This window comes from Bactrocera tryoni, unplaced genomic scaffold, assembly GCF_016617805.1.
Source record: "Bactrocera tryoni isolate S06 unplaced genomic scaffold, CSIRO_BtryS06_freeze2 scaffold_25, whole genome shotgun sequence".
NCBI classification, from domain to species: Eukaryota; Metazoa; Arthropoda; class Insecta; order Diptera; family Tephritidae; genus Bactrocera; species Bactrocera tryoni.
In genome coordinates this window covers 9,573,994-9,588,488 of record NW_024395977.1, presented here as the reverse complement: position 1 = coordinate 9,588,488, position 14,495 = coordinate 9,573,994, and the positions used below count along the sequence as shown (strand labels likewise).

At 41.4% G+C, this 14,495-nt stretch overlaps 1 protein-coding gene across 1 annotated transcript in view; it reads left to right on the top strand.

Moving 5' to 3' along the window:
- LOC120780692 overlaps positions 1–12,780 on the top strand; it is a 32,680-nt gene extending 19,900 nt beyond the window's left edge. Inside the window, exons 3-4 of the mRNA XM_040112956.1 lie at positions 3,973–4,112; positions 12,647–12,780. Coding sequence (XP_039968890.1) covers positions 3,973–4,112; positions 12,647–12,780 — 274 coding nt within the window. The remainder of the gene's footprint in view (positions 1–3,972; positions 4,113–12,646) is intronic.
- The last annotated feature ends 1,715 nt before the right edge of the window (positions 12,781–14,495 follow it).

Genomic DNA, 14,495 nt, shown 5'->3' with positions numbered 1-14,495 from the left:
TATTTTTGATAATTTATTTTTGAATATTTAAGTTTTACATTTGCCACACCTCCCCAGAGGTTTGCAATAAAGCGCGTTACCGACTTTTTTTAGTTGTTCGGTTCCCCGGTAGGCCCATTTTCACCTTTACAACTTAAAATAAACATAATTAACAATTTACATAAAAATTTAAATAAAAGTATTGCACAAAATAATTTAATAATTAATAAAGATTTCTAAGCTCTCACAATAGATGCATCCAAAATCCTACAACTTTATTAAATATATTAAAATACAGAAGCTAACTTTTAGAAGGGGGAGGTGGTTACCTATGTGAAATGCACAAAAATTTGATGTGCCGAAAATGAGGGCTGGCTGTCTGCCTATTAAAAATTCTTAAAGAAAAATATGTTCTAATTCTTATAAAAAGTATTTTAAAACGTCGGGTTGTGAATTTTCGCAGCAATAAAAAGGCTTTACGATTTTTAATATAAACTTTATTATTAACACTAATATGTATTCTTATTAAAAACTTCGACATATCTTTCATTTCAAACTCAATTTCCAATTGATGTTTTCCGAGTTGTCAATTTGTATATGTCAAACGACAAATTACCACCCAGGATTGTGTCCTACTGCATGCAAAAATTTGGAAATACTGGAAGCGTGTTTAAAAATTGCACAAAAAAAAACAACTGATTTAACATTAAACAACAACTAATATCCCAATAAAATTGAATATATATGCAAAGTAATTCAATATAATCACTTAAATAACGTAAACACTTGCATTATTTAATATCTTTTAAAGTCTCGATCATCAAAATTTAAAATTTATATGTAGTTTAAATGCTAACACAACACCCTGATTACCAAGAAAGTAGCAAAAAAAGTGTAACACAACACCCTAAGATTTTCTGGAGGTGATTATATGTATGTAAACAAAGAAAAGGTTTATTACTGTATATACTGAGGTGTGTATAACGAAGTATGTGTTTAAATGTGTCTGCTTTCTCGTTTTCCATCCTTTTTGATAAGTTTGTTGCTGTATAGGCATGGTGAGTTGTGTTGTCGTGTTCTCAGCTGTGGTGAAATACACTGTCTTATTAGGGAGCGCCAGTTTTTCCCGGGTAGAGTGGGCGGACGCTTAACTCATTTAAACATAACTAATATCAGAAATTTCAAATGAAACCAAATGACTTGTCACCATATACATATGTATATTGGAGATTGTATGTCCTTAATGAAACTCATGGAACATTATGTTCTGTTATATGTTATTTACATGTATCCCCTAATATATTCTATCTCGGTGAAATATTTTGGTATTTTGGAGCTGACACAGAAAGTTACACAGCCAAAGTCTAATTATAATGAAACAAACTGGCTAAGCAGGGAAAATCACCAATAACAACAGAAAATAAAATATTTATATAGGGAAATATTGAAACCAATTGAGATATATGAAATTCAACTTTGGGGATGCGCTGCACCGATATACTAGTATATCGGAACTGTGCAAAGGTTTCAAAATAAAGTTTTGTGAAAATTTGTAAGAGATATCTGGTCTTTCTAACGGAGTAGAGGTCTTCCTCTTCCTCTGCTTCCCCCGGCGGGCCCTGCGTTGAATACATTCAGAGCTGGAGTCGGAGTCCAAATTCAGACATAGGTGGGAAGTTAAGGGAGGATGGGGATTGAGTGATTATAATTTGATTCAAATTATGGTTACTCCCCAATAGGGTGGGTCGACTCCGGACTTTTTTCGATTCGGGATTTCTAATAGTGCGGAAAAGTTGCCTTAGTACTTCCTGATTCCAATGCAACTTTTTGTTTTGAGATCGGATTGCATCTTCAACCCCAACTCCGGCCTTGAAATTTCGGAAATTCGCCTAAAATCGTGAAATTGTCTACCTAGCGCCTAAAATACGCATCTAAGGCAAAATGTATAAAACAAAAGTTATTTGTCACGTCTTTTGCTACCGACTGGTGATGGTATATGCCCTAAATATTTACATTAAGAACTGGACCGAGGCATGTAAAAATTTTCCATAGAAAATACACTACAATCCTGATTTTTATCTTTAAATTCCTACGGATCAGAGGTATTTTATGGCATTTTTATATGTGCGGAAGAAATTGCGGGAATATAGCGCGGGAATTCCCGCAATTGTTTTATTGAAGGAAACATGAATGACGGGAATTCCCGCAATTTACGCGAATGTGTTAATCCATTGCACTGTGTATTTGCAGTTCTATTCTACCATTCCCAATATTTAGTAATTTTATAATTTTTTAGGAAGAATCACTTTGAAATTGTACGCATATACATACTTCAATGTATATTGCAAAGAATCGAAAAGATTTCTGTATATCTAAAATTATAATAAACCTTTTTATCAACACTCCAATTATTCCGCTTTATCTTTACGTTAGATATCGCGTTTGGTTTGTTATGAATGCATTTGCGTCCTTGACCAATAATCTAGCAAAGTATCCGCAGTGCCTTGACGTTGAAAATTCCAATGCCATTTTTTGTTGTGATATTAAATATATCGGACAGGCTCGTCTTAAAAAAAAAACTACCTGATTAAGAAGCAAAATCAGTTTAACCCATATACTAAGCATGTTTGGAAATGAAAATTTTTACTTATTTCTTTCTATTTTTGAATTACTAAAATTTTCAAATGATTCTTACATAAATTTTGAACAAATGCTTATGATTTGAAATATAATTTTTGTATTTATAAGCTGTATTGAATTTAGCATAAAGAGATAAAATGTATCCTATGTCCTTACCCTGCTTCTAAACTACCTCCCCACCAATTTTAAGCCAAATCGGTTCAGCCGTTCTTGAGTTATAAACGACTTTCTTTTATATACCAACTTGTACCATACTTGTAAATGCCAGAAAATAGCAAAAAAGAAAAAAAACAACAAACACATTCGGGAGCTGTAGCACATGAAAATTTTCATTTGTTCTCCGCTGTGCTACCGCTCCCAATTTTGCTACCGCTACGCCAGAGCATAGCGCAGAATTTAATTTTTGCTCCCGCCCAGCTATAGTTTTTACCTAACAAAACTCGGAGCAGAGTAGAGCACATACTTTACATTGTTATGCTATAAGGCTATGCTGCGGCTCCCGACAAAGTGAGAGCGGTAGCGATAGCATAGCAATAATTTTAGAAATTTTGCTGCTACGGAGTAGTAAATGAGAACCCTGCCTGAAATAAAAAAAATGTGACCTAACACAGTCAAACATTTACTTTTGTTTGCGCTGTGCGAACGAACAACGCTATTCACTTCACGGTGTTTTTAGTACAGAGTCAGGCGCATATACTGGTGTAAAAGTCTTTGAAAATTTTTAGTCAAATTTCGGCAGTTCTTAGGTGAGATGTGCCACATCTTTAATACTCTATTTGTGAAAAATGTAACAAATCCATCCAGGCGAGCAAGTGGTATGTAGAAAGAAAAAACAAATAGAAAATCTTATCCTGGGGTGGTTGATGTTACAGATGCGTAAAATGGACAATCACCAATATTTGCATTTTTTGTAAAAACGGCTTCACAAGTACAATTTTCACTTTTGTTTGATTTTTCCTTCGTTCAATAAAAACATGTACATATTTACTTTTGATGATTCTGTAATATATTTGGAAAAACAAAACAATATATGAAAAAAATTTTTGAAGCTAGCCGTTTTTCGTTCGGTGAAACCCTGTAAAAAACTCAGATACTGACCGATACTTCAAGTAAAAGTACACTTAAGTATCACAAAGGTGCCCGGGATCTTGAAAAGTTACCATTCGATTACGTGTATTTTAGACGTAAGATAGCATAGTTTAGATTTATTCCGATATCCGTCACGATCTCTTCGTCTTTCCTCGTTTTAAAGAAACTCTTCAATTAAAAATTGAATTTAAAGCTTCAACATTTTCTTTAATGTTTATTTTTTGGTATACAAACAAGCTTCAATAAAGGAGTTTCTATTTTCAGGTCTAAAACATACAGTCTGAAGTTTCAGTCCAATGAAAAACAACAACATCTTTTAATTGAAGGTCCACAAATGGGTGATTGGTACGCAGTTGCGTTTATTAGTTGGACGGATCCAAACAAAGAACGTATTGAACAGCAGGGTAAGCGAATTTTGTACTTTTAAGTCTTCTATACATATATACATTCTATTGCGAATAGTTTACATTCTAAAGATTTTTTATATTTTTACACTCTTCCACCATGTATAATAGATTCGTTCAACTAACGGGTTCTTGTATCAAATGAAACTAATCGAAATAGATATGAAGATATGTATATTTAAATTATTAGTAGGATGCAAAGACCTAGTATGACGAGAGTTAAGTTCTGAGTGACTGTATGTCTGTCAGGCTTTGGTTAAAAAGTTTTTAAAAAGTGGGTGTGGCCTCGCCCTCTAATAAGCGCATGTAATAATCTTGTGTTTAAATAAAATTAAAATTTAAATTTATTCGTAAAGTCAGAAAATGAACAGAAGTTGTAGTTTAGTGTTGTAAATTATATTTTACAAATTTATTTGTGTTTAGAAATGCTTGTTATATTCATATAACCGAAACGATTTACCAAAATGATAAAGAACTGAACTTTTTTTAACAGAGTTGACCAAATATTTGTACCGATTTTTCTTTACACAGTTTTATGAAATTTTTTCCCTTCATAAAATATTACTAAAATATGCCCTGTGCGCTGAAAAAGTTGCTTCAAGAAATTTAACCGGTCATGGGAGGTGTCCGGTTATAATAACTATACATTAGGGTTTTTTTTTAACTATTCATTTCTTTCAATCCCCTCATGAAATTTCCTTGGAAAAACCCAAAAAAAATTTCCCTGAAAACTTGAGCCCATAATATTAACATTAGGGACTTGAACAAGTCGTGTAAAATTTCGGGTCCCGAGATACGGGAGTTCACCAAAAAGTGTGCGCTACCACGCCCATTGTCATATATTCACGCAGCCTCCCATAAAGCTCTCTGATACCATCTCGCTGATAAAATTTTTTTGTCTTTAATGTCTCTGGCGTATTTAGTCATGGATTTGTTGCGCTCCGTTTCATCCATTTTCACACTGTCGGTAGAAGTTCTTATTGGATTTGTACTTAGCAAATTTGGTTGTTGTAGCTTAAGTGGTTTAAGAGGGCGGGACCAATCCTACTTTGTCAAAAAATTTTGCCCATAGGTGCCCTTTGGTACTGCGATCAAATTAGAGCTTTATATCTTTATTTATGGTATTTTCTATGTTTTCGATTAATGGCAATATATGAGCGTGGCAGTGGTCCGATTACCCCCATCTAAGAACTCGATTTTTTTTGTGTCAAGAAACCTGTATACCAAGTTTCATTGAGAGATCTCAGTTCATACTCAAGCTACAGCATGCACGGACGGACAGACAGACAGTCAAACGGATTTCAAGTTTTCTGGTCATCCTGATCATTTATATGTATACATTATATCGATCTCGCTTAGTTTTAGGTGACACGTACAACCGTTAGATGAAGAAAACTATAATACGCTATAGCATCTGGTTGCAAGAGTATAAAAACAAAGTGGAGCAAAAATAAACTAAAAAAGTGTGGTGACTCGGCAAAAATATGTACACATTTCCATGCATATATTGGTAGTCGCAAAAGCCGTTTCGTATTTATAATCAAGCTTCAACTTATTTTTTTTATAATACCATATACATGTATGTATATAGAGGCAACATTCTAAATGTGCAAAAACCAAAATTGCGGTAACAAAAACATAAATTTATAGAAACAAAATAAACAAAACTGTACAATTAAAAAAAACTTAAATCGAAAAGTAAAAGCACCTAAACAATAAACCAAACACAAAAATGCAACAAACGGACGCGATCAATAAAAACAAATACACTTTCAAACAAAAAACAGCACAAAGAGGTAGCCATCTGGAGCACAGGATGAGAACAAAACGCAAAAGGCATTAAGGCACATACATATGTACACCCTGCCAAACATATCATACAAAGTACCCAGTAAGCGTATTATGTCCTTTTCCTTTTAGTTTAATACATGTAAATATGTATGACTAAAATTACAGTTTTATCTGATATAAAACTTGTAATAAACAAGTACAAAAGAGCTAAGTTCGGGTGCAACCGAACATTCTATACTCTTGCAACTTGCAACCCAGATAAATACTTTAAGGTGTAAGTTTTAGCTCAAATGTATCTTTTTTAGGCACAAAGATATATTGTTATGAGCAAAACACGCTCTCTTATTTTCATTGGGATAACTCACATATTGGCCGATATAAGCGGTACAAAGCCAGCCGGAAGATCGAAAATCTATGTACTAAGTATATAGGGAATATATTGGTCCGATTTAAATTATTTTTGACATACAGACATCTCAATGTAAGAGAATTCCTTAATTTCAGTTATATATATCACGCACTGATCGACATTTTCCATCAAAAGTCAACTATAGGTACCGGGGTCTAAATATTCGGTAACTAAGGGCTTGTTTTAGTTTTTATTCGTTTAAGCAATTTTTGGTCACAAGGTGACACACACTAAAGATATTATTCGCGCAAATTTTCATCCTATTAAATTAGTTGCTTCTTGATTTGTGTATTGGAAACTGAACGCATCGAGTGGAATTTAAAATTGTGCTATGTGGGAAGTAGGCGTGGTTGTTGCCCGATTTCGGGCATTTTCAAAATATAAAATACGAATTTAGTAATTTTGTCGAAATCGGTTGGTTGGGTTCTGATATATTGACTTTCACCAAAAAGTGGGCCATCTCGGTGGTAAAATTTAAAATATTTTAAAAATCGAAATTTGTTTGTACCAAGAAGCCTAAATACCAAGTTTCATCAAGCTATCTCAATTTATACTCAAGGTACAGCTTGCACGGACGATCTGACGAACAGGCAGAAAGTCAACCAGATTTCAACTTTTCTCGTCATCCTAATCATTTATATACACAACTCTATATCTATCTCGTTTAATTTTAGGTGATACGTACAACCGTTAGGTGAACAAAACTACAAGGTGTCTTTAGTAGTAAATAGGACTTAAAAAAAACATAACAAATGGTTTTTTCGGCAAAATCAGGTTATTTTATTCAAAATAGTCTCCTTGAAGCAGTTCAATACAGCTTTTTGCACGGTCCAAAAGCATGTCGAACGAGTGTTTTAGCTCGTTGGCCGGTATGGCCGTCAGTATGACGGTGCAAGCCATTTGAATGGCCTCTACGTCTGCATAACGCTTTCCTTTCATGGGCAAATGCATTTTTCCGAAAAGGAAGAAGTCGCTCGGTGCCATCAGGTGAATACGGGGAGTGCTTAATGGTTCAAGTGTGATTTTTGGTCAAATATGCATTGTTATGCAACAAACGCAAACTTTCATCTTTGCGATATTTGGGCGGAACACGTCGGATACGGTGCACCAAACGCTTCAAAACTCCAAGGTAGAATAATGTTTTTTCGTGGACAGTATCCTTGGAATCATAAAAATCATAATCAGCATTGTCTTCACTTTTGACTTCTCCATGTGCGATTTTTTGGATTTCGCCTCGTCCGGTGCCTTCTATTCACGAAAACTTTAAAAAACATTGAAACTACTCGTGCACACGGGAAAGGCAATCATCAATTGAAACGTTTCGGTAAAAGTTTTACCAATTTTAAAATAAAATTTAATGTCGACTCTTTGTTCGAAGCTCAATTTCGCAACGATAACACAAATATACTGACACTTAAAACGCAATAACTTTACTTCCAGTAGATGAAATGTCAATGAAATATTACTGGACATTCGATAAAGACAGCAGATTCTAATGCACCGGTCGACATATAGATGGCGCCACCAGGGGGCGCTAGATGCAAAAAGTCCTATTTACTTTGGAACGCACCTTTTAATACGTACATATACCATCATACATATTAGAACTCAATATTAAATTGATTATTTACATACTTATGTACATAACTATACATACTTGTACATACAGACCTTGTCCGCAAAGTAATATGACTGAGTCGATAAAAATTTTTTTTTAGATAATCTTTACAATTCCCTAAAAACTCTCAAAGTAGGCTCCTTCTGCGTCAATGCAGAGCCTCTGAAACACACCACTTCTTGCTAAAGCAATATCTGAGTAAGCCTGCCTGATCATCTCAAACGTCTCTGTCGCAGATTTACCGAGTTTCACACAGAACTTAATCACGTACCTCTGCTCTAACGAGCGCTGCATTTTCGGCTTGCACTACTCACAGAAACACGTCGCGCGAAAATCTAGTCGATGCGCGCACGCTTCGAAGTACAGTCGCGGCGGAAGAAAATCAGTCCTTTTACTTTCAAGGCAAACCCTGTGTATAATAGCGCATACAGAAAACAGCCATTTTACCGAATACGTTTTCCCGCTCTATAAACATGTATATAAATTCGGCATAGAATCTGTCTCCGGCTTTATACTCTACACTGGGAACTATATATTAAATTATGAAATTTTTAACTATTTTGATAAAAATGTGATCGTAGTATTCCTTAAGGGGAGGATGGAGTCATGTGCAGAAGTTCACGGAAGTGAGGAAAGTTCTCTGATCGCCATTCAATTGGGAGAGGCCAGAAACGATTCTTTTACATATGGCTCAAGCAGCTCATGACTCCCGATCTTTGGCCAAGTGTCCTCTGGGGGGCCTAAAAACATCTGTTTGAAAGCGAGCTAAAGCGAGCGTTGCGCGCTGAGTTTGGGACCCGCCACGTAAAAAACACCCCTAATGAAAAATAACAACCAGCCTTGGATGAAAGACCCCCCTTTGATGACGGTCATGGCAAAAGAAATAAGGACTACGATATGTGGGCATGCACCTGGAAGGTCCGGTCCCTTAATTGGGAAGGTGCCGCTGCCCAGCTGGTTGATGTCCTCGTTAGAGTGAAGGCAGACATCACCGCCGACCAAGAAATGCGATGGTATGCTCTGGGCATACTTAAGTTATGCAGGGAACACTTCTACAGCCTGCTGAACGGCAGTGAACGCACAACGCCAGGAGAAGGCGAACCCGATTCCTCAATCGATCACGATGGAGCAGACGTTCCATTGCTCGACCACGAAAAAGTTCGAATAGCAATTACCCGCCTGAAAAACAACAAAGCGGCGGGGGCCGATGGATTACCGGCCGAGGTATTCAAACACGGCGGCGAAGAACTGATAAGAAGCATGCATCAGCTTCTTTGTAAAATATGGTCGGACGAAAGCATGCCCAACGATTGGAATTTAAGTGTGCTATGCCCAATCCATAAAAAAGGAGACCGCACAATCTGCGCCAACTACCGTGGGATAAGCCTCCTCAACATCGCGTATTGTGTGAAAGATTAAAGCCCACCGTCAACAAACTGATTGAACCTTATCAGTGTGTCTTGAGACCTGGCAAACCAACAACTCCAGAGATTCACCATGCGCCAAATCTTGGAAATGACCCGTGAAAAGAGAATCGATTCACACCACATCTTCGTTGACTTCAAAGCAGCTTTTGACAACACGAAAAGGAGCTGCAATGTCTGAATTTGGTATCCGCGCAAAACTAATACGGCTGCGTAAACTGATGTTGTGTACCACTAAAAGCTTCATCAGGATCAGGAAGGACTCTCCGAGCCGTTCGATACCAAACGAGGTTTTAGTCAAGGCGACTGTCTTTAGTGTGACTTCTTCAACCTTCTTCTGGAGAAAATAATTCGTGCTAAAAAACTACAAGAGCGCACCACTGCTGGCGTATGCCGATGATATTGACATCATTGGCCTTAGTAACCGCGCCCTTGGTTCTGCTTTCTCCAGGAATGGATAAGGCAGCTAAGTTAATTGGTCTGGTGGTGAACGGGGGCAAGAAATATCTCCTCTCATTAAACAAACAGTCGTCACACTCGGGACTAGGCATCCACGTCACTGTTGACAACGTCCGGTGTGTTTTACGTAGGCACCTGCTGACGACAGCCTTACTCCACGGCGCTCAAAAGCACAGCGGATCAAATCAATGCGTTGATCAGCGCCCTGAGAATGCAAAGCATTTTCAGTACCAATTGGCAGTGTGGAATGGACACACTAACCACCTTGGTAGGGTTCGAGGCCCATCTAAAACCTCTGCCGTGCTTTGGGTCCGGCACCCGGTTGCAATGCAACTCCACATTCAACTGACAAAGTCAGTTCTTCCCGCGATTTGGGTTTTAACCACAACCACCACGATACTCCCCGAGGGGCCAGTCCGCACGAGCAGGTTGGAGCGAACTCCAAGGGCTCCTGCTCCCGTGGTACCAGAATTAAGTCTCCGGTCAGACCTCGTAGCCGAAACTACTACCAGTTGAGCTTCCATACGGCTCTGGACTGGTGGCCAGGGTTGGACCCCATACACACATCACTTACACACACCAATCATACAGAAACTAACCCTAACTTCCAGCTAACCGCCTTCGCCGCTTAAACAGTTCACGCGCAAACGACCCTAACTGTTCGGTATTCCGACTAGTGGAGATCACACCACTAACATCTAATTGTCCATCAGTCCAGCTAATCCCCATACCACCCAAATCCCTAATGTCCGAGTACATCGGGCACTCCGCAATCAAATGCGACCAATTTTCTAACCCCGCCCCACAAAAACACCCCGACGTATCCGAAAGGTGCCTCTGATGCAAAAATGCATTCAGAGGCCCATGCCCTGTAAGCAGGAAACCCAGACTCAGACAAAATCTGAAGTCTGGGTTATCCTAACGAACCCCACGTCCCGAATGTACTCGTACGTCACTCGGCCGTTAGGACTATTGTCCCAACGTTCTTGCCACCTACACCTAACCCTATCATCTAGGAGCCTCTTGCTCCCTAGATATCCCTCCCTCTCCACATCATCGTCAGAAATCCAGTCATTCCGCAGCAATGACACACTCAAGCCCCTTCTTAACCTGAATGCAACAGCACGCTGTATGACAATCAGGTCAAGAGGGGTGCACCTAACAAGACCTGCATCGCATCCGTAGAGACGGTGCGACATACAGGCAAACAAGCAAGCATCATGCAACGCTGGATTGAGAGGAGTTTTTGAGACCCCAGACAGTCGTGGCTGTCTCCCACCATACAGGGCTCCATAAGTGGCACAGGCCACAAACAAGCCACGATATATGGTGCGGACAGCACGACGTCCGAGACCCCAATCGCTCCTCAAAATCCGTCGTATTTTGCCTACAGTTGCCTGCAGTCGCTCCTTTACACTCGCCAAGTGTGGAGTAAAACACATCCTTTCACTCATGGTCAGTCCCAGATATTTGACTTGCGTCACATATCTGATGCTGACCCTGTTCACACGGACAATCGGTGGACGACCCGATGACAATCTACCTTTCAGCAGCATTGCCACCGTTTTGTCCATCGATATGTCGACCCCCACACCTAAACCCCAAGAATTAACGATCTCTAAGAGATCTCCTCCCGCCCGTTCTAGCTCAGACCTCGAGCGACCTTCGACCATAAGAAGAAGGTCGTCCGCATACGCACAACATTTACAGAGTGGCTCGAGCTGCCCAAGCAGAGTGTCCACCATAAGGTTCCCAATATATGGACCACAGATGGAACCCTGCGGGCAGCCTCGAACAACTCCGATCCCCACACTCCCATTCATACCGACAAGAGAGGCCTTTCTGTCCGAAAAATAACTCCTCCAAAGAGAAATTTCCGGACAGCCAAGCTCCTCCAGCCGTTGCACCACTCGATCCCAGCTTAGGTAATCAAACGCCCTTGAAGTCAACAAATATGCCGAGGACATATTTGTTGACATCCTCCCTAACGACACTCTGAACGTAGAACCACGCATCCTCTATACTGCGTCCTTTCCTGAACCCAAACTGCCTATCCGACCACATACCCCGCGTTAGCTCCTGAAGCCGTTCCACCATGACCCTTTCCAGCACTTTTCCAAGTACTGGAAGGAGACTGATGCCCCGATAAGATCGAGGATCGCTCCTGACCTTATCAGGGGACTTCAGAAGAGGAACAACCCTAGCACTTTTCCACTCGCGTGGAAAGTATCCCTCCCAGACGCACTTATCGTAAATGGCCTCCAGGTATTCCGGAATGAACTTCCATAAGCTTTTACACATCTCTCCGTTCAAACCATCAAAACCTGGGGACCGTTTAGACCTAACCAGGCCAAAGGCGTACCCCAACTCCCCATCATCTAATGGAGGGACTGGCACCTCTTGTGCTTGAGGTACCAGCACCTCCGACCTAGGAAAGAACGCACCTAACAGAACCCCCGCACACTCTCTCCACGACGACAACAGAGTGTCACCGACGCGAAGAGAGGTAATATCCTCCCTCCTACGACCCCGGCAGATCCTATAGACCTGACCCCAGGGGTCGTTCCTATTCTCTCTCACAAAACTCCTCCACTCTTCCTCTTTACTTTTCACCAGCATCTCCTTATATTCCCTAACCGCACAACTAAATTCATACCTAAGCTGGGACAGCCTATCAGAATTGGACCGCCGGGCGCGTTGAAACTTTCGCCTCAATCGCCTGACAGTCCTCCTCTTCAAGGTTAACTCATGCGTCCACCATTTAATTTTACTAAGTCTGGAACACTCATACCTACCAAAACCCTATCATTAACCCCCACACTACCTCATATAGACGAGCAATCTGCTCGTCAACCCCCAACTCTCAAACTCTCAAGCGGTATGCTAAATACCGCTTCCCTAACCGAGAGTCCATATTGGTTCCAGTCAGTACCAGCGGTACGCCATCGCCGCAATGGACTCTCATAAGGCAAGGGAGGGATTGAGGGGTAACCATAATTTGAATCAAATTATGGTCACTCAATCCCCACCCTCCCTTTACCTCCCATCTAAAGCTAAAAGCCCTACTTGCTGCCTCATTCATAAGCGTCACGTCAATGTCTCTTTCGCCCCAGGCCCATCAAACGTATACCATTCACTCGGCTCATTCAAAATGTGGAGGCTTTTAGCCACCACCCATTCGCTTAATGCCTCGCCTCGACTGTGGCTTTGGTATCCAGACGAATGCCGGGATACCTTACTAAACCACATCGAGGACGAGGCATTCGCATCCAGCCCTAGGATAAATGGACTGCTACTCGCAAGTAGTAGCAGCTTATCCATGTAGCCCAGGTAGGGCTCTAGGGGCTCGCTATATTTACAATATAAACTGGCGACGATCATCCTACCGAACTCCCCTTCTATCGCTACACAAATGCCCAGTTGTGAAGAATCCACAACTACGCAATCGTAGTGTGGATTATTCACAACTATTGCAGCGTTAGCTCTAAGGTCGGTGAAGACCTTAAAACCCCCAGGAAGACCCCGAACCACACCATTGGTGGCGTAGGGCTCCTGGAGTAGAGCAATACTGCACCCACCCTCTACCATGCAATACCCCAACTCTCACATTACGGCATAAAAGCCCTGACAGTTGAGCTGGATAATCCCTCCCATCAGTGTCTGGCGAGGGCGCGCTCAACAAGGCCACAATATATAGGGCAGACAGCTGACATCATCAGATGCCCAGCTGGTCTACCCTTAAACTCACAGTTGCGACAATGGGGTGCATTGACGCAACTGGCAGCTTTGTGGCCTTCTTGACCGCACCTCCGACAGACATCTGCTTTGGCCCTACACTCAGCCACCCGATGGTCAAATCCCATACAACGGAAGCAGCCAGTGACGGGGCTATCCGGTCGCACCCGGAAGTAGAACCACTTAATGTAGCACCGACCTTTCTCCAAGAGGGCGGACATCAACTTGTCCGTACCCTCCAGGACGACGTTGGTGCTACCGTCAGCGGTCACCTTCCAGGGGCGACTGACCATCCTCACGTCAGTCCTCTGGGACGCCGGGCTGAAATCCTTGAGGTTCAGCCGGAGTAGATCCTCCATGAATTCCTCATGGGAGATCTCCGTATGAACCCCCTGGACCACAACCCGACGACCCAACTTCCGGTTGACAGAGACGTCCAACCCCACCTCCCTCGAATTTTTTGTTATTCGCAACTCTCTCTCTCAAGGACAGAGGGAGTGCGAATAACCGCCCCACCACCCTTTAAGGGCCTAACCTCGTGGATCCTCACACCAAGTGAGGGACCCACCTCCTTCACCACTTTATTAATGACTTCCTTAGAGGAAGTTGTGGGAACTTTACTCCGCACCACGACCGACCAGGTCTCCACCGGTTTCGGCATCACCGGTGTGATCGCATCCAGCACAGGTGCAGGAGGCGCAGGCATCGGTGCCGACGGAGCCGGCATTGACCTGCTCGGCGTCGAGGAGTGTCCCTCGCAACTTCCCCTAAGGGCGTCAACTTGACCGCGAAGATGGGCATTCTCGGTTATGACCGTCATCAAGAGCGCCTCATATTTGGAGCCAAGCTCTACCAGCCCCTTCGCGGTCCCCTTATCGAAGCTCTTGGCTTCAAACACCAGCTCGTTGAGCTCCCCCGTAATACGCTTGGCAGCCGCAACATGGCCG